The 26,051-nt window shown below is 39.3% G+C and overlaps 1 protein-coding gene across 1 annotated transcript; it reads right to left on the reverse strand.

The window, feature by feature from the left end:
• Position 1: 1 nt before the first annotated feature.
• LOC147235597 (mucin-5AC-like) lies at positions 2-25,408 on the reverse strand. The gene is made up of 28 exons (XM_086140214.1): positions 25,354-25,408; positions 25,177-25,227; positions 24,121-24,382; positions 23,361-23,475; positions 22,442-22,532; positions 21,147-21,253; positions 20,414-20,642; positions 19,997-20,122; positions 17,569-17,686; positions 17,071-17,209; positions 16,429-16,539; positions 16,073-16,142; positions 14,827-14,964; positions 10,824-10,988; positions 10,652-10,746; positions 8,603-8,729; positions 8,002-8,226; positions 7,417-7,520; positions 6,614-6,765; positions 6,402-6,540; positions 5,886-5,996; positions 4,402-4,581; positions 3,681-3,920; positions 2,520-2,676; positions 2,021-2,146; positions 1,734-1,884; positions 1,546-1,621; positions 2-211 (listed from the first exon to the last, which is right to left on the reverse strand). The coding sequence occupies exons 1-28, from the start codon at positions 25,406-25,408 to the stop codon at positions 2-4; spliced, it is 3,870 nt and encodes a 1,289-aa protein (XP_085996340.1).
• Between the last annotated feature and the right edge of the window lie 643 nt (positions 25,409-26,051).

Genomic DNA, 26,051 nt, shown 5'->3' on the forward strand with positions numbered 1-26,051 from the left:
GCTATGCCCGCCAGGGCAAGGCCCATGAGTTGTGGTCTGAGAAGTGGTAGTTGTAGTCACGGTTGTGGGGGTGGTGCGGGTTGTTGATGTGGGAGTTGAGACTGTGGTTGACGGAGTTGTGGGCGTTGTCGTAGACTTGGCGGGGGTCGAATGTGACGTCGTGGGAATTGTTGATGGAGTTTTTGATGGTGTATTTGACATTGTAGTAGAACTAATAGTTGGAGTTGCTGGTGTTGGGTTGCATTGCACCTTATGGCAGCACAGTACCCTTACTTCATAATTCAAACATATAAGAGAGCTTTGCAATCTATTCTCACATATAAGTCCCTCTTTGTTGCATGTTACTTTTTGCCCCAATTCACTAATGGGTCGTCCTTTATAATGAGTACTTTGACATTGCACTGATTTTGGACTCTCACAAATCTTAAAACCTTTTTCTATAATGTGTTTGATTGTTTCATTGTCTCCACTACTAAGTTCAGGTCCTGGGTAGTCTGCACTTATCCACTCTGACCAGCTGCATTGGGTTTCCTCACAAGGAGGGATTGTTGTTGTAAAAACAAAGGTACTTGAATGTTTGTCTGTATGACTTGTTACAGTGGGTATAGTTGTCGGACATGGGTCTGACCGCTTTTCAATGGTGCCATTGCTTAAACACACAGCTGTGATGCAATTGCCATGGCCATCTGTTGTGTTATAGATGGTTTCTTGGGGGAGATATTGTTTTCCTTTATAGGTGCAGTTACAGGCTGTGAAGAGAGATTATTATTGTTAGCATATCAAGTTAAATACTAGCGGGCTAATAGAGAACTGCCTCTACTGCCTGTCTGTGAAGGTTCTCAGTCATCCAGATCATGGTTAATGTCATGTCAAAATATTCTTCTTCAGTTGCCACAATAAGGTTTTGACAATTACCTCTACTTCAATTTCCACTTTCTGCTGTACAGCTTGAAATTTCCCCAACATTGGATGATTAAAAGCACATTCTATTCTATTGTATTCTATTACATTCTATTCTACTGTCGTAGTTTTTTTTTCATTCAGTGGTTATAATGTGGGAAAATGCTGAAAATAGGGGTCCTGTGATATCTACAGCAGCATGTTGGTATGTTTAAATTACAGTGTTTTTCTACCATGTTTTTGTCTTTCAATCTAACAGACTATAATTACTCGTCCAGGATATGGCAGCCCTGAGTTACTATCTTGGCAGTGTTACCTCAGGTTATGTGAGAGGTCCTCTCTCCTAATTGCATGCTCTCTGTACATACACTTAAAGCTCGAGCTAGCCCAAAAGAAAACACGGCCTTATGAAAACAAGGCCGTTTTGCCCTATGAAAACATCAGAGTAATTATTCTGGCAAATGCAGCTGTGTTGTACTTATGACAAATGCGTTAAAGCATTGAGAAATCCATGATGGTCCTTTAATTTCACACCGATTTGAAAAAATAAGTGCGTGAACAGCCAGTGACTTATCACGTGGTTGCCTGGCACAGCACAGCTTGTCAATTAATTTTTAGATGACATGTAACATTTTATGACCCAACCCTACTTGGGGTCTTTCTAAATGTTTTCATACCGTGTATATTGATGTGGCATTGGATGGTCATTGAACTGCAGATACTGAAGAGAAGAGAGAAAAAAATTGAAGTTAAATTTGATGTAATGTGTAATGCATGTCTTGAAGAAGAATAAAAAAAAAAACTGCAGGGCATGTCATTAATCAAAGACCTACCATTGCTGACACTTTTCAGTTGCAGGCACTTTATCACCATTTTTGTAGTGTCTTCCTTCTTTGTCATAGCAGCCGCATTGTTCTTTTGAAATGCATCTCATTGACTCTTCGTCAAAGTATGGCTGAGCAGGGGGGCAGCTTGGATAACAGCCTGATGAAACAAACAAAAAGCTTGTCTTACATGCAAATGAAATAGAAAATTTCATACGTGTCCCATGAAAAACAGACAAATGTCATCAATTCAAAATGATTATCTTGTCATTGACAGAGAAATCACCATATCTTGCCTTCAAGTGAAGGAATCTGTGATGAGCAAGTGCCTGATGGATTATTGCAGGTTTTAATACAAGATCCACAGGGTTTGTAGTGCCACTCACACTCCCCCGGAGGATTGAAGTAATCACAGAAGAGAGCTGCAAAGATAATGAAATTTAAAAGCACTTACTGACCATTAATCATTAATTTGTTGCAGTGATGACATCGGATGTGTAGACCTATTTCATATTTTCAGAAAATGATATAAGATATAGTCTTTAACCCACTATGACTTAAAAAAAAATATTGCATTGGAATCCAAATGTTGTTCTGTTTTGTTTTCATTTATTCACTATCTATCCTGCACTCAGGATTGCAAGGAGGGCTGGAACCTATCCTAGCTGTTGTTGTCCAAGAGGTGGGGTAAACCTTGGAATGGTCACAAGTCAGTCATAGGGCCACACATAGAGACATATGGCTATTTACAATATATATATCCTGTCTTTTGTGAGCTTAAACTGTGCTACTTACGGCAGATCTTTGGGGTTCTCCATCGGATACAAGCGCCAGCTTGGCTACATGATTCAGCGTAAGCAGCTACAGCAGAGCAGAAACACTCGCAGTCCCCACCAGTGTCACAAGCACAGGAGTCAAACACACATGCTTCAAAGTACAGAGCTGGATCAACCTAAATGTTTTAAGAAACACTGATAGGTTAAACATGAAGAGAAGGAATCCTGATATTGCAAAGATATAGTACTTCATACACTGCATCCCAGATGTGTGTTTACTTCACCATATTTCTAAGTATTTAAGTATATATCTTTTAATACGGCAACTTTACATGACAAACATTATTTGATACTTATAGAGTAAAACACCGTCAAAACAAGCAATATCTCTTATGATCATATGATTAAAATAAATTAAAACGTCCTAAAATTAGTTTGATGGCCACATGAAACGACAAATATTAAATTAATTTGCAGTTGCTCACTTGTAAGGATAACCATATGGGCAACCTCTAACCTGTTTACCTAATAACAGGATCTTGCGGTACATTTATTTACCATTTGCACAGTAATTTGTATTTTTTTAAAATGCTTACTTCCTTTTCAGCAAAAGGGAGAAAAAGAATACCACATGTATTCCATATATGAAATTATTTGAATATATCTCAAGGGTGTAGCTAATTTTACAGGGGAGAAAAGAAAAACACAAATTAAATGATGCTTTCATGAAGATTCGAGGTGACAGATAAGTTCAATGAAATCAGCAGTGCACTAGTGTATTAGTCCTCGCCTTCCCACAACAGTTGATATAAGGAGGTGGTTTGAATGATACTGAGAAAATTGATACAAACACAAGAAATATGATAGATGATGGATGTTTTTAAGAGAATATGCTGATGGTTGAAACCAGTAATACAAATTCTGTATTTTGGAGTTCAAAAAGGATCATGCAAAAACTCCAAAATAGGCACCAGACTGCAATTAGACCCTCAACTCTATCGATGTCTTACCAAACACGTTCCTTGATCATTTGAAACTGGGACTCATACCTCATCCATCCAGTCAATTAGAAAAGAATGATTATGTTAAAGAAATTGTCAGACGTTTGATGTGTTTGAAAGAAAAGACAGAATTAGTTGTGTAGATCAGAGGAAAAACAATGCATTTGGTAAAAACCTACAATGGAATGGCAGGCAGAGAAGACGTCGCTTTGAATGATGCTGCACTGCTTTTGTGCCCATGAGTGCCGGTATGGATTGGCTGTGCAAGGGCTGAGAACGCGCCTCACATCGGGGCATGCTGATGAATCCTTCCAGCTGTTCCCAAACACCATGGGGCTGATAACCACAGCATGGGACCTCGTGGTGAAGTCGTTATTAGCGTTGTTGTCATAATTACCACAAAGTCCACATACTTGGCCCTGAAAACATGTAGGTTGTATTTAAAGGTTAAATCAGTTGGGCTTTTGCTCTATTAAAAATTAACCATTTATGATCAATTAAATTTCATGTTGCTAATGATTTTAGTGTTTTTTTTCTCTTAGCACCGTTCAATCAAAACTGACAACACACCTACAGTGGTGATAATTTAGTGCTGATGTCGAGAGACATCATGCTTACAGCTTTCAGTGTCCTTTAAGAGACAAATGTGATTCACCTACATGTTGTAGTCTAGAGAATGCAGTGTGATTAAAGGGGGTAATAATGAAAAAGAAGGATAAATGACAGCGCAAATATAATGAACTCTGACATCCTCAATGTAATTCGAAATCTGACATTCAATCAGACTTACCTTTAGCAAACACTTCCTTCCAATACACTACTACTACCTTCTCTGTAGATAATCTGCGGGCCTCTTATCTCTGTATTTGTGAAAGTTACTTTTTGATTTTGCTGTGTTACCTTATATCTTGAACTCAGTTTGATGAATAAGCTGGTCTTTCTGTCCCAAATAAGAATGAGGCCATTATTTGCTTCAATCACCAGGTAGATGCCCATTGTTCTGTAAGTGAAGGGAAGAGCCTCCTCTTTTCCATTTGACAGCAGCTGGTAGTTTCCCTCAGTTAGAATGACTTCTGCCCCCTAAAAGAACACAGAAATGAACAGAACTCATTATTCTTTTCAACTTACTAATGGTATTTAAAATTGAGAACTACTTCCTCAGGGCTCTACACTTCATAGTCTGGTTCAAACTTCAGGAGAAATTTTACTTATATATTTCTGTGTATTATAATCTGGTCATCTGGATTCAATATGGGGAATAATGATATCCACTCTTGTTAAGCGGGGTTATCCTGCCAAATTCTGCTACATGTTGCAAAGGCTTTACCAAAACCTCAACAATGTACACCCTAAGGCGACACAAATGGTGCCTAATGGTTTCCAATAGATACAGTGACTAAAATTATTAAAAAATACCAGCAAATGTTAAATTGGCTATCATTTGGGTAGCTTAATGCAGATGCTAACAAACGGTTTTACATTAAATAGAAATTAATGGTGGATGGTGGGACTGTTACTCTGATTGGTGACTTCCAGTGATGGGTGATGGGATTTTTCTCTTAAATTTGTATTAAGATATATTTTTTAGATGGCTTGTAGTATCAGTTCATTCAATTCACAATTCACCAAGGGATTCCATCTCACAGCAAGAAGGTTCCTGGTTGAATTCCAACAGGTGGAATTCCTCTGTGGACTTTGCATATTCCCTGCGGTCTCCTTCGTATTTCTCCAGTTTTGCCCCGCATTCCCCAAAAAAAGTAGGTTAATTGGAGACTCTAAAATTGGAGACTCTAGATTGCCTGGACATTTGAATGAAAGTGAGTGAATGTGTTTGCGCCCTGTGATGGACTGGTCTAGGGTGTACGTCGCCTTGCACCCAGTGACAGCTGGGAAAGGCTCCAGCCCCTTGGCCCTGGTTGCGGGATAAGCAGTGTAGATAATGGATGAAAAGTTGCAATAATTAAGCATGGTTACATACCTTAGCTAGCAGAATGGATCCTAACAAATGTTTAGAGATTCTTCCACATGCATAATTTGAAGTAACTCAAGCCTAGTGGCTGCTTAAAATTACTAAAAAGGCAAAGACTGTATGTACGGAGTAAAGATATAATTATGAGATAGTAAAATAGCCACGTTTGGCAAAGGCTGATTTTCATGTGTACGTCCCAGAAACTGAAAGTTAGAAAAGATAAAAAAGCAAAAAATATCATGCTCATCCAACCTGATCATAATATATATTGTGCGATTTGGTGCTAAGAATAACCCAGGGAGAAGCCAGAAACATTAAAAAAAATCTTATTTCCTAGATTAAATTCCAAATAGGGTTTTATCAAGCTATTTTAGTTTGTGGTTCTTTATGTACAAGGTCTGTGTGGACAGTTTACCCCCAGGAAGATCTTGATGGTTTTAGAACAGGTGGTTCCCGTGGTTCCGCACGGAACGTTCTCCGTCAGGACTCGGAAGGTTCCGTTACTCTGTGTACCGCTGCAGAAGTCCTGATCAAGACAGAACATGCTTTTTGGCAACAGCTTGACATTAAGATCCAAAAAATTCACAACTTAAATGTAAATGAGCCTGCTTCCTTGATGTAAATGTTTGAAAAGACCATTAAAGTCATGCTGGCCAACAAGCTGAAAACATAAGTGTGTTGTCTGGCTTTACAATGCTTATTTTGATTTAGAAACGAAATTTGAAAAAAAAAACTCAATAACTCATAACTCAAACCTCCTGTTGTATTGTCTATTTTGTTAAGTTCAGGTTGAGAAATGGTATTGCAATGGTATGATCCAGATTATTGCATGATTGCAGTCTCCAAGACAAGGCAGTCAAATCCAAAAAAATACATGACTGAATATGAAAATATGAACACATCAGTCCAAAACCAAGGCTCAAATACATACCTGAGTAAGAACATATTCACAGCTGCCATCAAAGGTGAATCGCTTCTGATCAAAAGTCATGTAGTGTCCATCGCCATAGACAGAGCACGTTGCATCACACTCGTTGGTTGTGCACTGCCACTTTCTGTCTTTACAGACACTGGGGAATAAATGAGGTCAGGTCATCAGGGTGACACAAAATCATGAAGGAATATCCATGGTGATTCTCTCACCAGGTGTTGCAGTCCACCTTGGTGGTCTGTCCAGGTTGGAAGGACACACCGTTGTGAACACAAGAGCAGGCTTCTGGTTTGACGCAGCCTCCTTTTCCATCAGACACCAGATCAGATGGACACATGCAGCCTGACACACAGCCGGTGCTCACCTGGAGAGCAATAGCGTCCCAGAATCAATAATACAGTCCGAATTCTGTGCAATATTCAGAACTGTGCAATATTTCATTTCATAACAGTACACTACAATTTTTCCTTTATCATACTATTGTGCACTCCTTACCTCACTTGTTACTAAGACACTTATAGTTTTATCACTTGTTTACTAAGACACTTTATAGTTTCACTGAGACACTTTATAGTTTATAGTTTATTTTATTTCTAATTCTGCCTTTTCTTTCTATTATTTATTACTGTTATATTTTCTGTAACTCTGGCACAACAATTTCCTTCGGGATTAATAAAGTTGTTCTTATCTTATCTTATCTTATCTTATCTTATCTTATCTTATCTTATCTTATCTTATCTTATCTTATCTTATCTTATCTTATCTTATCTTATCTTATCTTATCTTATCTTATTAAAAAGCACAGACCCATATCAGTGAATACAATCAACATATCAATCAATATAACATGACAACAATAATATCAGAACCAAACTGCAATTTGAACGAATCACTGTGAAACAGTCTAAATTTGAACAAAAAGAAATATACAAAATACACATTAGTTGACAGTGTGAAACACAATACATTTAATAAAAGGAGTGAGAAGATACTATCTTGTATTTGTTGCACTCACACAGGACATTTCCAGCATGTTGCAGCTCTTCTCGCACTCAGTTCCTTTCGCAGTCGGACCGTGAGCCGAGCAGTTGAAGAACTTCATAGGTGGAGAACATGCTGCTGAGGAGAAACACAACTGAAACATGGTGACACTTTATTGACCACTGGTTTATAATCACTTCAGAATGTGAACTGTTGTCCTTTCTCATCAATTCTCACAGGTATTTTAGCAGTTTTATTAATAAAAATCCATCAACTTACATTTATTATTAACACGTTCCCCAATGCAGCTTAGTTGTCCTTCTTTACAGGTGCTGGTCGAAAAATTCAGAAACTTGAAATTAATAAGTAAACTTGATCAAGGTGATATCAAAAAATTATCAAACATTTTCAACACATTTCATATTTTGTCATGGACAAATATTAAGGTCTACCAATTGGTAGAAAAAACACCGAACAGAAGTTTGACTGTGTAAATTATAATTGTAGGGTTTTCCTCTCCACATATATTTTGTAGTTTGATAGGCTAAATCTACATGTAATTCCAGAATAACAAGCTCATTTTTATACCACATAGCTCCATCCTTGTTGACCACCTGACCAGGTGGCACAACCAAGCCTTTGTCATAACATGGACAGGACTTGGCCGAGATGCAGTTTCCTGAATCATCCATGTAGGTGCCTTCCGAGCAGATGCAGCCATCGATGGGCAGGAAGGACGCTTGGCAGCTGAAATCTGGCATGCTGAGGCAGCGGCAGGTACGACCACTGGATGTGACATTGTAGGAGTAGACCATGCCCCTTGAACATGAAGTGGCAAGCTTGCCTAAAATCAGTAATCACAAAGGTGAAGACATTTACTTAAAGTACTATTTGCAGGAGCAGTGGGCGCCAGTAGGGCCTTTTTTTTTATTTTATTTTTTTCAAAAGGGCCTATGACAACCAGAGCCTACCCATCCAGCCATCCAGCCATCCATTCATCCATCGTTTCCAACTGAAAAATGATGACCTTAATGTTTTAATTTATTATTTGAACTACAGTCATGATAGTCCCAAGGTGATTGGGATTATTTTAATTAAACACCAAAACCCATCAGACAATCCCAGTCCTAAACAATTGTAAGTGAGGGTCTGTCCATCATCCTGGATGGTTAAGCTATAACCTTTTTAGCCAGCTAACAGCTATTTCCCAACTCACTCACCACATACGTTCAACCTCCAGCTGCTGATCAGGATCCCGACGCTCGCGCAGGCGTGGACGTAGGCAGAGACGGCAGCGCACATGTAGACCTCGCTTTTCTCATAGTTACAGCTGTCATACATGCAGTTCTGCAAGGACAGAGCAGCGTGAGGTCGCAGGCCCGTCAGTACTCCCGCATTCATACATCAGAGAAAAATAATCTGGTGCAGATGAGTCAATCTCACTCTTTATGTCATATGAAAGTCTCATATGGGTAAAATACAGGACTGTCTCAGAAAATTAGAATATTGTAATAAAGTGCTTTATCTTCTGTAATGCAATTACAAAAACAAAAATGTCATAAATTCTGGATTCATTAAAAATCAACTGAAATATTGCAAGCCTTTTTTTATTTTAATATTGCTGATTACGGCTTACATCTTAAGAAAACTCAAAAATCCCATCTCAAAATATTAGAATATCATGGAAAAGGAACTTTTGCTTTTTTAATTGCTTTACAGAAGATAAAGAACTTTATCACAATATTCTAATATTCTGAGACAGTCCTGTAGATGAACCAAGGAGGGGTAGGAGAACCACTCCATCCGTGATGCCATTCCTATATGGCATGATTTTAAAAAATTGATTTTGAATACATGAAAAAAATGTGATATGTTGCCCATGTTGACACTTATCTGTTGATCTTGTTAGAATTTGTTACTTTGAAAAGAGTCGATACCTAATATTACAAATTATATGTTTGATCAAGTATTACATTCATGAGTTTTTTTATGTTTTAAGAATCATATAGGAATTTTGCATTCATCCGGGCATCCTATCTATCATCATTTGGGACAGACCATATAGAGGTGTACAACCAATTTTTCTATAAATAGACATTTATATAGATAAGAAAAATGCAGGTAGGATGGTACAGATGCTCCTCTCTGGCTAACAGCGCAGTTGATATTTATTTCCAGACATCATCAGTCTATCAGAGAATGCAGCCTCAGGGCGGCACGGCTCATGTCTCCCTGAGCCAGTCCCAAGCCTGGATAAACGCAGAGGGTTGCGTCAGGAAGTGCATCTGGCGTAAAACTTTTGCCAAAACCAAACATGAGAATCAAACCTAGTAATCTCATACCAGATCGGTCGAGGCCCGGGTTAACAATGACTGCTATTGGTACCGATTACCTACAGGGTACCAGTGAAAATTGGGCTACTATGAGTCAAAGAACCTGGGATTGGAGCTGCCAGGCAGGAGGTCTAGAGGAAGACCAAAGAGAAGATTTATGGATGTAGTGAGAGAGGATATGAGGGTAGTTGGTGTGAGAGAGGAGGATACAGAGAATAGGATAAGATGGAGAAGGTTGATTCGCTGTGGCAACCCCTGAAGGGAAAAGCCGAAAGGAGGTGGAGGAGGAGGAGGAGAAGAAAGTATTTGTGTGTCGGAGATTTTCGCCTCAGTGTGAGTTAGCTGAGATCAGTGTTTTACAGGTAAAAAAAAATTATTAGGATGTTGCATATTAACATATTACCTGTTGGACATTTAACATTGTGTAAACTGACATTTAGCTGAATGTTGGCTGTGACATTGTCAGCGTCAGGATGCCTAATTCAACTATTTCATTTTAATGCTGGCAACAGTAGGGTTTGGAATCTAATTTACATCTTTAGTTTACCAAACTAAAACATCCATCAAATACTTGGATTTTAAACCCCTCACAACATTACATTTCACAATAGTTTGACACTGTAAAGTGTGACACTGGATTTTAATAACTTTACTTCAGAGTGTTATATCCATCCTTCTCATATAACTTGACTTCCGCCAAGCATTAAAGTGATGAATGTCGGCAAATAAACCAATGTATTTCTGGCATTTTAAGCAATTTCTGTATGATGTTAAGGTTTTGTCTTTCTTGTGTCACATGGTTGTTTGACAATATCAAACAAGAAATAGGCCAGACTAAGACTAACTAAATGCTGCTCGAATATTAGCTTATTGATTTCTAGCAGTTTATTTCTGGTGGGTCAACACAACCATGGTGACCGTAGTTAAGAGACTCACCTCCTTGTATGAATCAGGGCTGATCTCTGAGTGACAAGGGGCGAACACCCCCTGCGGGTCAGTCAACATGGAGCACCAGTGGGTAGCATATCTCTCTGCCATTAACGCACAAAGATTTAGTTATTGTAGAGAAGACAGAATTCGGCAGACCCTCTAGGCAGTTCAGTCTTACCGTTGTCCAGACTGAGACTGCAGGGATTCTCAAAGGTGCTCTTCACATCAGGACAACTTCCGTGTGTCTTCCAGCTGTTGACAAAACCAGCCGCTGTGGCGTCTGGAACACCGCTGAGCTTCAGGAAGTCATCGGCCTGGTTGTTGTTGAAGTTGCCACACAGACCTATGGAAAGAGGGTCCAAAGAGAGATAGTCATAACAATACATGAATGGGATGGTACAGAACAGAATCATCATATTTGTCTTAAGACTTCGAAAAAGCCGATGAATATATTTCCGAGATGTGTTTTCAATTTCAGCCTTTCAATGGACGGACCTTGTGTGTGACCTCAGGCAACATGCTGATTTTTGCTGTACTGGAATAAAGTGCGGGTGTACCCCGCCTCTCGCCAGATGACAGCTGGGATAGGCTGCGCCATCCCCTACAACCCTGTGTACAAGATAAGCGGTAGGCGATGGATGGTAGGATGGATGAATAGAATAGAATAAAGTGTAATTGCACATCCACAGTAGGGGGCAATGTCGCTCTCATTTTCAGTGTGCGCAGAGTACTAGCTGTATGGTGTAGGCCCTACACCATAAATTTGTGGGAAATTTGTGGGTGTGGTTTGGGGTGCAAGGAATTCTGTTTTTTTTTAAGCTGGATTTGGCGGGAACAGAGGTATTGTAGGTTTGTGTGTTGTGGCTGTGGCCAACAAAAGCTATTGCTTATTGAATGGACGTTTTACCGTCAATCAGGTGTTTTTCCTGACTAAAACGCTACAATATTATGCTGCTGAGTTAATGTTGCTGATCAATTAGAATGAACTATTATTTATTGATTTTATTCAATTTATTTAATTTTCAGTATCAAATGGTTCAGTTGGTCAAAAAATGTTTATAGTTCAAAAAAAGGATTTACACTTTTTTATATTTCAGGCAAATTGATGCACTTGATGCACTTTTCTGTTACACACTAAAAAATGGTGTTCATGAAGTTTTTCTTTGTTGCAAATTGATTTGTATTTCTTTCTTCTTTGTTTTCTTTCATGTTAATAAGGATACAATGTTATGCAGAGGTGTATATACTACAATTTTATAGACTTTGTTACTATTAATAGTTGCGGCAGAGAGTAGGGGGACACGAAATGTTTTCTTCTTCCTAGGGGGGGCGTGACAGAAAATAATTTTATTACAGTCCCAGAGACTATAAAAAGCAGTTCATGTGGGAGGAAAATTCAGTTGATCCAATAGTATTGGACTCCTCTCCACAAATCAAGCATTGTTGAAGTCATTCCGTCACTCCCTCTGTTAGCTTTATTGCAATCACAGTTTAGGTTTAACTCAATAAAGTGAGCTGCATTTTTAATAAATAAATAAATAAATAAATAAATAAATAAAGGTTTTACTTTCATTTCAATTCAAATTAAATGTCATTTTCTTTCATGGGAGAGATACTTCTTAACACCACCAGGGAAATCAATTCATGGTACCAGAGCAACCACAAGAACTTCAGCATGTTTGTTCTAAGCAAAGGGCTGGTGAGTCTGAATAAACAATACTATTCATCTTCTTTTTCTTCTCCTTTCGGCATTGAGCTATTTAGAAGGTTGCAGCAAAATGAAAAACTTAGTTTGCTTCGCTAACTGTTTTGTCATCTGACAGCAAAAGCTGGCAGAAAGGAGCTAAAATGGTCTGACAAAAAAAAACAATGTATTAAGGGGCCAATATTTGTTTTCTTTTCCTTGCGGCTTTTCCGTTCAGACGCCGCCACAGCGAATCAACTTTCTCCATCTAGCCCTATTCTCTGTATCCTCCTCTCTCACACCAACTACCTTCATATCGTCTCTCACTTTGTCCATAAATCTTCTCTTTGGTCTTCCTTGAGACCTCCTGCCTGGTAGCTCCAATTCCAGCATCCGCCTACCAACACATTCACAATCCCTCCTCTGTACATGACCGAACTATCTCATTCTGGTTACTCTGACCTTCCCTCCAAAACATCTAACACGTGCCGTTCCTCTTATAGACTCATTCCTGATCCTATCCATCTGGGTCACTCCCAAAGAGAACCTCAACATCTTCATCTCTGCGACTTCTAGCTCTGTCTCCTGTCATTAAGTCATTGTCTTTGTACGCCCTTTGTTTTGCCTTTGCTACCTCTATCTTTACTCTACACTGTATCTCCCTGTACTCCTGTCTGTTCTCTTCAGTCCTCTCAGTGTCCCACTTCTTCTTTGCTAACCTCTTTCTCTGTATATTCCTCATTCCACCACCAAGTCTCCTTATCTGTTTTCCTTCCAGATGACACGCCAAGTACTCTCCTACCTGTCTCCCTGATAACACTAGCTGTTGTTCTCCAATCATCCGGAAGCTCACCCTGAGCGCCTAGACCCTTTCTCAACTCCTCCCTGAAAACCATACAACACTCCTCCCTTTTCAGCTTCCACCACTTTGTCCTCTGCTCTGCCTTTGTCCTCTTCATCTTCCTTGTCACCAGAGTCATCCCACAAGCCTCCATCCTATAGTGTTTGGCTACACTCAACTACAACTAATTTGCAGTCACTGATCTCTTTCAGGTTACCTCGTCTATACAAGATGTAGTCCACCTGTGTGCTCCTGCCTCTGCTCTTATAAGTTACCCTATGTTCCCGTCTTTCGGGAAAAAAGTGTTTATTTCCATCCAAAATCTACCACCATCTGTTCCTCTGCGTTCCTATCCTGTATACCAAATCTGCCCATCACTTCTTCATCCCCTCTATTGCCTTCACCAACATGTCCATTGAAGTCTGCTGCACCAATTACTACTCTCTCATCTCTAGGGATATTCTGCATCACTTCATCTTACTCATTCCAGAACTTCTCCTTCTCAAACTCACATCCCACCTGCGGGGCATAGCCACTAATAACATTGAGCATCACACCTTCAATTTCCAGTTTTAGACTTATAAGTCTATCTGACATTTTTTTCATCTCCAGAACATTCCTAAAAAACTCCTCATTCAAGATAACTCCTACTCTATTTCTCTTTTTGTCAGTACTATGATAGTACAACTTAAAGCCTGCTCCTAAGCTTCTAGCCTTACTACCTTTTCACCTGGTCTCCTGAACACACAGTATATCCACTTTCCTTCTCTGCATCATGTCGACCAACTCTCTACCTTTTCCTGTCATAGTCCCGGTATTCAAAGTCCTTACTCTCAGTCTCAGACTCTTGCCTTTCCTCTTCTCTCTCTGCTTCCTAACACGCCTTTCTCCTCTCCTTCTTTGACCTACAGTGGCCCAGTTTCCATTGGTTCCCTGTAGGTTATCGGTACCAATGGCAGTCATTGTTAACCCCGGGCTTCGACTGATCCAGTTTGATCTGGTTATTATGGTTGAATCGCGTGTTTGGTTTTGAAAAAGTTTTACGCTGGATGCCCTTCCTGACGCAACACTCTGCATTTATCCAGGCTTGGAACCAGCCCATGGAGACACTGCTCTGTGCCCCCCCGAGGCTCGGGGAGACACCAGCCAGTGCCTCCATGAGGCGGCATTAATAAAAAATACCATTCATGTATTGGATTTTTTTGCATTTTTTTCCTGATAAAAAGAGACATTCCACATGATGCATTTAATAACTCAGGATGTTTACATTCTTGAAATATGTCCTATTCTTTCAACTTGTGCCCAGAAAGAATTGCAAAGCTTTATGCCAATTTAAAAACACACATTTTGGGGTTCCGGGAGTTACATGTATGAAGCACTTCACTACTTATATTTAACTGATTAGGTAATTCATCTATAAAGTTTGAACATGATCATACTTCCTACACAGTGGTAGATAAAGAGAGGTAAAATGACCAGCAGAAGAAAAAGAGGAACTCACATCATCAAGGCAAACTGTCATTTTATCAGTATCTTTGTTTTGCACAATTTGCCCTTTTTTCAATAGTTTGAAGCCAAATGTGTTCACATTTATTTCAGAGGAAAAACCCAGGAAAGTTAAAGTTACATTGCAGTCGATTTCCCGTCTGTATTTACCGCAAGTCCTGGCCTTGTAGTCACTGGAGACATTAATGTAGACCTGCATGATGGGTTCCAACTGCACCTCCAGCTCAACACCAACCATCGTCTTGATGTACAGGTAGAAGGACGAAGCCCTTAAGGCCACGATCCCAGCTGAACGGTCAAAGACAGAAAAGGGATGGTTTAGAAGAGTGCAAGGAGAGTCTGGTTTGTGTAACATCTACAGGTAGCACCAGCTCTGAATATACATGTCAGGTATGTGAATTATTTTGAGGGAGATGTCAACAGGCTTTTGAAAGCCTTTTTTTCATGAACAAATCAACATGTTGGCAGTACCTGGAGCATTGCCAGATAAGTATTTTTAACATTACATTACAGTCATTTAGCAGACGCTTTTATCAAAAGCGACTTACAAAAATTGCCATTCAATAACCGAGGATCCAAAGTACCAGTAGTCGTTATTCAGAAGTCACCACTCTACCAAATAGCCATCTCAAAACCATATACATACATACATTAATTTCTCCTTTTTTGGGGGTGGGGCTAAGTGCAATAAGTGGGGTAGTGCTTGGTGAAAAGGTACGTTTTCAGCTTTTCAGCTCACGGCGGAAGATGGGCAGCGACCCCGCTGTTCTGACCTTTTCCGGGAGTTTGTTCAACCACTGAGGAGCCAAGACCGAGAAGAGCCAAGACCGGTTCAATCAGCAGCAAGGGGCTCTGAGTGATGGGGTTGACAGTCGCCGAGAGGTGGCAGATCGGAGGGGACGGGTAGGGACATGTGGCTTGACCATATCCTGAAGATATGACGGGGCTGTTCCATTCACTGCCCAGTAGGCGAGCACCAGGGTCTTGAACTTGATGTGGGGGACTACTGGGAGCCAGGTAAAGGACATAAGAAGGGGAGTTGTGTGGGAGAATTTGGGGCGGTTGAACACCAGGCGGGCTGCCGCTTTCTATTGCATTGACATTTTTTTCCATATCTATATACAGTTTTCTGATGGCGCCTATTATTTGGGAATGTAATTCCATAAGATGCCACTTGTCCAAGGTCACTTTCAACAGTCCCTGAAGCTCCAAAACTTACCGATTGCCAAGCAAACTGTCTACAAAAAAGATAAAATTCTGTCCTTGACTATGCTGGTCAAAACATTTTACTTTAAGTGTGTTTCACTGGAAACTGAATTAATGTTCAGTGACCCTTCATTTACCTCGCTCTGTGAAACTTTGATACATTACACACCAAGAATCAAGTGTATCTCACCAGATGAGAAAGGTAACTGAGCGTAGATGCCATTCAGAAACAGCTTGCCGTTGGGATGGATGGTGATCACCTTCATGTGAATGTGCAGAGAAAATGTTATTCCTCCAATATTTACATTCTAGTGAGGTTTACCATTAATTCCATGCTTCGTAACAAAGAATCACACAGCCTTTGATGAGAAAAATATGCAATTAAAATATATAAATTACATTCAGAATGATGGCTAGTTGTTTTCTGAAAAAATACATGAAATCCACTCCTGGTGTTTTGTGCACCTAAAGAAAATGATTGTGTTTTGTGTGTACTGTATGTCTGAGTGTGTGTTCATGTGTGTGTGTGTATCGTGCTCTGCTCACATTAGCCCCTCCAGAAAGACTCAAAGTAATGGACTTGAGGCAGGTTTCAGTGTCAGAGACTCCACACTGGTCCAGTTCTCCTTGAACCACAAACCTGTTTCCAGTGCAGTCCTAGACAATGAACAAAATCACACTGACATTCCAAAACATAAAAATTGAAGCTTGTTGATAAGGTCAATTGAACTGTGACAACCAAAACACAAGAGGGTGCTGTAGATTTCTCAATTTCATTTGGCTAATATAGTCTGAACCTGGGGTTCACTGATCTGCATTTAAAAAGAGAAATGGTACAGTGTATAATTTTACCTGTGTAACAATAAAGTGAAAAAGTGCAAAGACATTACCCAATAATGTCTTTAAAACTTCAAAATCAAATAAAAAATGACAATTACAGTAAAAAAACCTGACAATTTAAAAAAAAAAATACCTGAACAATTTTCCCCACAGATGATGAAACATTACTAAAATTATAGATTAAACATTTTAAATGAACAAGCAATAATCTGAATGTAAAAAACAAACTTTAAATGATCATGAAATTAGCTGAGTGACCGTACAGTGAAATGTACTGTACAGAAAAAGAAGACATGTTGAAGATTTAATCCTGTGTTGTAAAGGTTTCCAGTTTTATGTGTATTTTACCCGAGCCAGAGTGTATACACAGTCCCCATGGAAGGTGTAGATTTTCCCATCAAAAGTGTTGACATGGGCACCCCCCTCAACGGAACAGATTCCGGGGCAGTTTTCCTCCTTGCACTCCCACTGGCCAGTTTTACACACACTGTTAACGCAGATTTATATTTGAAGAAAATCTGTATTAAAAACATTGTCTATTCAAATAGAAAATCTGACTCCTAAAAAGGAAGAACCACGTGTAAAGTCAATAGAAAACAAAATATGTACATTTATTTTGAATGAAAAAAGATCTGACTGGTTTATCTGAGTAGGACTGATCGTGCAATGTCTCTTCCTCTTAGTTAAATTAAATATTAAATGAAAATAATTTCAAATCACGGCACTCTGTTTTGAAGACCATCTTCAAAGCGTACAACAAGCAGAATTTTAATCAAGTAGCGTTCAACAAGAGACCAAGCAAATCAATACATTTGATATGCAGCAGAACTGGACTGGTGATCGTACCATTTTTTGCAGTTTGTGAATATTGATTCTCCTGCAGAATAGCTGTTGTTGTTATATATGCAGGGACAGCTGCTCAGTGGAATACACCCCCCTCCATTTGAATCATCCAGCACCATGCCTGAACATAAAAAACACAGTATTCATCAGCTGAAACAAAAACTAAATGGTCGCAAAGTTGCAAGTATTTTTATTTCAATTTATTTCTATATTTTACTCTTTAATGAGTCATGACATAGTCCTTTCAGACCTTCCCTGGTCAAATTTATCAAAGAAAATATAACTGAAATGCTATTTGAACGTGTACATGTTGGCAAGTAAGAAATAGCTTGGCTGGACCATAGTACTGGTGTTCCACAAGACTTTTCTTGTTTTGGTAATGACAACCTTCCTTATATATATACTGAACCAATCACCACACCACAATCAAACTTGGTTTTTATCTAACATTTACTTTATCTGACAGAGAAACCAGAATAAAGGAAAGAGATGCATTTTTTCTTGCCTAAAACGAGTATCTGTGTTTGAAAAAAATCTTGGAATATGCTGCAAAGGACCACAACGTATAAACCCCAATTCCAATGAAGTCGGGACGTTGTGTAGGGCGTGAATAAAAACAAAAGACGATGATTTGAAAATCCTTTTCGACCAATTTCACTTGAATACACTCCAAAGACAACATATTTAATGTCCAAACTGATAAACTCTAATATTTTTTGCAAATATTCACAGATTTTGACACGAAAATACTGTCTCTGTTATGTGCTACAATCTTGGATGTGATTGATCAACAGCCCGGGGTCTTGGTTGTCGTATTTTATACTTCATAATGCGCCACAGATTTTCAATAGGAGATGAGTCTGGACTGCCGGCAGGCCAGTCTAGTTACTACAAAGCCTTGCTGTTGTAATGCATGCAGATTGTGGCTTGGGATTGTCTTACTGATATAAGCAGGGACATCGCTGAAAAAGGCGCTGCTGGGATGGCAGCAGATGTTCTTCAAAAACCTTTATGCATCTTTCAGCATTAATGGCACCTTCACAGATGTGGAAGTTCCCAATGCCATGGGCACAAACACACCCCCATACCATCATAGACGCTGGCTTTTGAACGTCACAATCACAACAATCCAGCTGTTCCTTTTCGTCTTCGTCCCAGAGGATATGTCATCCATCATTTTCAAAACCAATTTGAAATGTAGACTCATCAGACCACAGCACACTTTTCCACAGTTCATTTCAGATGAGTTTGGTCCAGGAGAAGGTCGTGGCGTTTCTGGTTGTTGTTGATATACAGTATGGCTTTGGCTTTGTATGGTACAGTTGTAACATGCTAGTGTAGTTGCACCTAACAATAACAATGGTTTTCTGAAGTGTACAAGAGTCCACATGCCAATATCGTTTACACAAAGTTGCCTGTTTTTAATGCAGAACCGTCCAAGGCAGGGGTGTGGAATTTTTTTTGCCTGGTCAGCCAGATTTCTTTTTTAATTTTTATATAAATTGAACAAAATGAAAATTGCAATTTAAATGTTGAAATTTTGGGGCATTTTATTTCAACTTTAAAAATCATTAACAATCATATAAATGTACCAACATATTTTGTATGTAATCATCCATACAAAATTAAATAGATGGAAAAAATAAGGAGTTTCTAAATTCAATATTGATTGAAAACACTTAAAATACTCAGAGAAAATAGTTTGGTATGCTGGATAAAAAGCAAAATGGGCTGGATTTGGGATTGGGATTGTGAGGGATTGAAGGTCACAGGCATTCATTATTGATTTTGGGCCTTACCGCTTACGCGCAGAGATTTATCCACATTCTCTGAATCTTTTGATGTTATTATGGACTATAGATGATGAAATCCCTGAATTCCTTGCAATTTCACATTGAAAAATGTTGTTCTTAAACTGTATTATTAGTATTTGCTCACATAGTTGCTCCCAAGTCCTGAACCCTGACCAATCCTTGCCTGTGGAGCCTTTTGGGGATGCTCCTTTTATACCCAATTACAACAATCACCTGTTGCCATTCCCATTGCCACTTTGCAATAAGGGTGTTTTTTGAGCCGTAATGTCCCCATTCTTGTGTTGCCTCTGTCCCAGCTTTTTGGAATGTGTTATAGGCATCAAATTCAGAATGAGTGAATATTTGCAAATAAAAAACCTTTTTCAGTTTGAACATTAGATATATTGTCTTTGGAATGAATTCAACTTAATATAGGTTGAAAGTGATTTGCAAATCATTGTATTCTGTTTTTATTTACATTTTACACAACTTTCCATTTTCATAGGAATTGGAGTTTGTATATCAATGATATATAAGCTTCAAACAAATGATATGCATTGTATATCAAGTGAGGACTGAAATACACACAAGCTTGATTAAGATTTAATTTGTCTCTATGTTAGTTTTGGTGTACTGACCTGTGGGGCAGAAGCATCCATCTGTGCAGTGGAGGTCGCAGGTCTGACTGGCCTCAGGGTTGGAGCAGGTATCGGTGCAGGGGCTCCCACACTCTTTGTACTCCATGTTGTAAGGACACGACTTCCCTTAAAAAGTAAGGTGTTCATCATTTCAACTTCAATAACGACATTCACATTGTTTTTCATCAGCCTGGCCCAATCTTGTCGATTGATGATTATTTTCACAACATCATATTTGCACATATTGTATATTTATTTTTCCTCAATGTGATTCTATTTGGCTATGAATTTGGCAACAAGTAAATACGGCAAGTTGTAAAAATCTGCATATCCAGCATTTTACTTTTGGAACAAACCCCAGACAGAGTAGGCCATGACTCCCATTCAAAGAATGTAATACAGAAGTGATAAACTCACAACAGAGATCCTTGGTCCTCCAGTTGTGAGGTTTTCCCCCACCATGGACACACTGTCTAGAGAACTCTGAAATCATGTCGCACAGACAGAAGTATTCAGGCAGGTCTCCAATTCTGTTGTTACAGTGGCAGAGATCAGCGATGCATGCAGCCGTGAAGGATGGAACGTCTAGACGACCGAGGCAGCTGTTGAAGGCATTCATTTTGAAGATCTCCTCACACTGGGGCCTCTGCAGCAGCAGAAAGAGTTGATCAGACCGGCAGAGCTGACATATCTTCAATTTCACTTCAGTTCAACCAAAAAAAGAAATACTAAAAATTGGCATGAAAAGTGTTGTAAACAATCCCTAAAAATTATTGATATGTAACCAGAAATAAGCTCAATCATTAACAGGAAGTTTCTTGATATTTGCTGTAGATATTGTAGCGAAATTTACCAAGAGTCATTGATAAATCATATTGAAATTAGATAATGTTTGCAAGAATTGATATGCAGTATAAGGGAGCAGTTGGCAAAGAATTAGTCAGAGGTCCAAGTTTAAATCTGATATCAAAGCCCCAATACGATTGAAATAGGGTATTTGTTTAAAATATAACATTTGGAAAACAATGTATTACTTTTACATGCTCCACCTCTCTGAGCTCAGACTCAACTCCTGGTTGAGTTGTGATAAAAGAGGGAAAATAAGATTAATATTTTTAGTGTAACTCTCTCACGCTAAGAGGTTCCTCACCATATTGCTGCAGGTCTTTGGTGAATCCGGAGTGAAATCTGAGCAACTTTCAGTCGGACCGTCCATTTTCCAAAAGCTGGCAAAGTATTCGATGCCCAATCTCCCGCCTGAGAACCAGAAACGGCAATCACATTAACCAACTCTCTGCCACAGACACACTCACACTGGGTGAGTAACTGTCACACAGAGACCAAAACTTCACACTTCAGCCTAAGTTAGTCCCCAACTAACTCACCCACAGTGTCAGTTGTCCACATGTACCGTATTTTCACAACTATAAGGCGCACATAAAAGTCTTGGATTTTCTTCAAATTGTGCGGCGCGCCCTGTAGTGCAGTGCGCCCTGTGTGTGTGTTGCTGTTGTAAGGCGGACATAGTAGAGAACACCATTAGAACGTGAAAGGGGGAAATGTTGGCGTTGACTGTATATAAAAGAACGGGTATGTGCGTTTTGCAGAACATAATTGTTTTAACAACCCTGAAACAACCCCAACAAACCCATCCAGCCCAGCCGCATCACCAGCATGGACGAGGTGCCGCTCACTTTCGACATCCCGGTAAGTCACACTGTGGAGATGAAGGGGACCAGCACGGTAGCGATATGCACAACAGGGTACGAAAAGTCTTCTTGGAGACCACGGTTTCACTAATAGTGAAAGGCAGCGCCGGGCGAGTTACGCCATCATTTGCGAATGGATTGTAGATGCTCGGGCTAACGTGTTTGCCGGCACTATTGTTGGAGCTCTCACAAAAGCCGGCATAATTTCCGAGGAGCACGGAAAGTGACTCTTACAGTGAAGAAAGTGAACCTGGCATTTTTGATGGAGATTAAGCGCAGCTGTTCAAGTCAGAAACAGAGGATGAGGACTTCGATGATGATGATTGATGACGATTACCGGTAAAAAAATGTGAATACCAAACTCAGTTTAGCTCCCGCTCAATTTTTAAATAGGCACACTTGTATGCTTGTGTGTGTGTGTGTGTGTGTGTGTGTGTTGTTGTAAGGCGGATGTAATAGAGGATACCATGAGAACGTTAAAGGGAGAAGTGTGGGCGTGGATTGTATATAAAATGCGCGCCCTATAATCAGGTGTGTGTGTGTTAAATACAATAATGGTACACATAACTGAGACTGCGCCTTTTAGTACGGTGCGCCTAATGGTCGTGAAAATACGGTACTATTTATACATGCTAGATTTACATACATACATACTGACTAACTTACCCACTAAGTGACTACGTCTTTCAGGCTCTTACAAACTTAAACTAGTATGATTAAAGGGGTTTTGACATACCATGGCTGTAAAACTCGTTGTGGAGCCGCTCTCCATTAAAGTCTCCACACAGGCCACATGTCTGATTCCGGTACTTGTGGTCGAGTTCCACCTGAGACCAGACAACACTTTCTGAGGAACTAAAGAGGATTTGTCTCTCCAAAGAGGGGGGGGGGGGTCTCAGAAGACTTCTTCCTAATGCATTTTTTTCCCCCATGTTGGGAAACTCACCTGTCAATTACACTAATAAACCTTGAGTAAAGGATTCTCACAGGACACAGTGATCTTATGATCTTACCTCTTAAACGTCATAGCCATAATTAAGTATTTTGGGATATTATTTGTTTTTAATAGTCTGAAATTGGCTCCAGCAGGGCTGGAGCTAATTTCCTGAATAAAATCCCTGAATCCCTGAATCCCTGAATAAAATCCCTGAATACATAAAAATCTGTAAAGATGTGACTCGATGAATTAACAAATTATATATCTATGGATTTTTTCAACTCATTAGCAATTTCTGTTTTTTGTGTAATTGCTTGAAGATTTAGGGCAGTTGTTGAAAAGTTGATAATCTTTTCAAAACAATAAGGTACAGTCTCAGGTGCAATAGATAAAGAAAACAAAATTGAATACATGATTTCAAAAAACGTTTTGGGTTTTGGCTGTTGGATTAATACATATATAATCACAATAATAAAAAGAAGGATATAAGAGGTGCCTTATTAAACACCTTAGAACTCTGTACAGAAATTTGAAATAAAGGAATAGGAATCAAACTTCCCTTTCAATTTGATGTCAGAATAAATTCACACCATAATGAATATGCCCTGTCAGATCTCATGAGTTAACAAGCTGTCTTGCAGCGAGCCTTCAAGTTAAACATAAAACCATAGTTTTTTATTTTTTATTTAACTGAGAGCTTTAAACAAGCAAACTCTACCAGGAAAGAGTCTTCCTCATTCCAGAAGGCCATCAGTCCCAGCTTTGCCCTAATCTTGATGAAGGTGGGGGTTTTCTCGATGAAAACTCCACCTTGACTCAGCGGCAGGTCGGCTCTGCAGGAGTGGGGAAGAAGAAAATATTTCAACCTTTTTCTACGAAGAAACTGAATAATGGGATACATATTTGCTGGAAGAATAGGCAGCTCGTCTGTAGTCAGCAAAAAATTCCCAGAAATTGCTGGAAAATACCTGAAATATAGGCATGTTAACTTTGATATGTGATTTGTCTTAGTTGTAAAACATCCTAATAAAGGTGTAATTAACAGGCTACATACATTGGAGAAATACATTGACATCATTTTTGGGTACTCCTTTAGCAATTTAAGCTATTTCTCGCTGATTTCTGATACTGTAACAATTTGCCAATTTGCTCATGGCATTTTTTTCACTAATTTGAGAGTAAATAGCAAGTTGGCAAAGCAATGCAAATGAACAATAGAAATAATTTACCAAAATAGAAAACAAGACTTTTAGCAGCCCAAGATATCAGGAATCAGCAGTGATATATCGGGCAATTCCAATTTAAAGCGTCCACATCTAAGTTTTAGTCGGCACAACCAAACATCAGCTTTTAAACAACAGTGACAACAGCAGCTGTCAATATTCATTACCTCCAAAGTTCATTTACAATACTGACTCTTTTGTCTAACGTTTAGATGAAGGAGTTTAGACTCTAAACACTGTTGACAGTGAACTCACGGGTGACTGTTGATGGCCACAGTGTGGTTGTAAAGCTCCACTACCGTTCCCTCCAGATTCATGATGATGTGGCTGATGATGGGACGTCCCCCGGACTCCTGCCTTCTGATCTGGATGTTGAAGTCGCTGTAACTGCTCCTGCATGATGATGTCAGGATGTAGTTGCAGGTGGAGTGAAGCTGAAAAAACTGCCCGTCAAAGGTCTTGTAGTGGAAGTTGCCCCATGTGCTGCATACTTGGTTGACGTGGATGGGACTTGGACCTTCAGAGACACATTATTATTATTATTACTACTATTATTGCTGTTTTTTTTGTTGTTATTATTTACATGATAAGAGTTGCTTCAGCCGAATTCGGCTCGGAAGGTTGCCAGTTTGATTCCCGGCTCCCCCTATCAGCATGACGAAGTGTCAGGGGGTCAGACACTGATGCCCTGAGTTGCCTCTAATGGCCTGCTTAACACCTTGCATGATAACTCTGCCACCATCGGTGTGTGAGTGTGCATGGGATAGGATGAACGCGATCAGATATAAAGCACTTTGAAACTAAAGGTGATTAACGCGCTATATAAATGGAGACCATTTGCCATTATTGTTTCTGTTGTTGTACCATATATTTGTAGCATTTTTGACAAGTTTGGAGGAGAGTTTCCTCCATTTGAGGAAATGGAGGAAAAAATGTGGCAAAAAACATCAAAAACAAGAAACAAATCATTCATTTGATTTACACGAATCTTGTTGGTTCCCTGACAATTTACTCCAAAACTTTTTGAAGATGACATTTATGGAGCACGTTCCATCAATGTCCTGTACAATTGAAAAAGGCAGTTTAGAATAGGTTAATTACAACCAAACTGAAGTTGGTCTTGTATATTTTGATTATCAAATTCTAAATCATGAAGTCTCCAAGGCAATCGGGGTCCATGTTAAAAAAGATTAATTTTGGTACGGTCAAATGAGTGTTGCTAGAGCTTGAAACACAACTTCTGTTATCTGGAATAACAACTTTATACCGTATTATAACACAATAATAGCAACACTTGGTGAAAATGCTCACCTGTTATTCGCTCGGGAATCAGTGGGACAGAGGCGAAGGTGTTTCCAGCCTCTGTTGAAAGAATGTATCATATTTTTCATCAATAAAACTAAATTAAATTAGAATTAAAAATGGCAAAGTTGCTGCTAGCCACTTGTGGTATTTGCCTGATGGCATGAGGGAGCAGAAAATACATACCCCCGGGGCGGGCAGTTACGATGGCCAACAGCCATAGCAACTGCTCCCAAACCATTTCCATTCGCTTCTCCTTGGGAGTCTGAAAGGTAGGGGAGGGAGGTCAGGATTTTCTACCTGGGCGGAGGGCAGCAAGAGAGCGAGAGGCGTTTCTGGAGGTGATTCACGCTAACTCCAGCCCTTTCTATGTCACACTTATCTACCTGTCAGACACGCAGCAGAATGGATCACTCACTCTGAGAGGTCAGAGGTCAGGCAAATATATTCTCAGTCAGCTGAGATTGAGAATCCTTCGAGGATGCACTCCAAAAACCATTTCCTTGTTTCTCGCCTCTGAACTTCTAAAAAGTGACAAATAAAGGAATTAATTAGATAGTAATTCAAATCGATGAATTTTTTTTTTCTGTGTTTTCATATTTGTCTTTCTTTTCACATGGAACACCTGTTCTTGTTTAGATGCTATTGTATTGTTGTTTTCTTTAATATTCAGACCCCCCAAATGTCCTCTTTTCACAAAAAAAAAAATCACTTTTGCTTTTTGATGGTCATATACCTCAACCACAGCAAATGAATAAACTTATTTCCGTATGATTTTTAAATAAGCTAGCATGGTGAGGTAAAAGTAAAAAGAAAATAAGACTTCTAATTTTACATTTTGACCTTCACAGAAATCAACCTCGTTCATCAATAAAATGTCAATT

Source organism: Fistularia commersonii, chromosome 3, assembly GCF_037954325.1.
Source record: "Fistularia commersonii isolate RoL2024-O1a breed Wild chromosome 3, RoL_Fcom_v1.0, whole genome shotgun sequence".
Classification (NCBI taxonomy): Eukaryota; Metazoa; Chordata; class Actinopteri; order Syngnathiformes; family Fistulariidae; genus Fistularia; species Fistularia commersonii.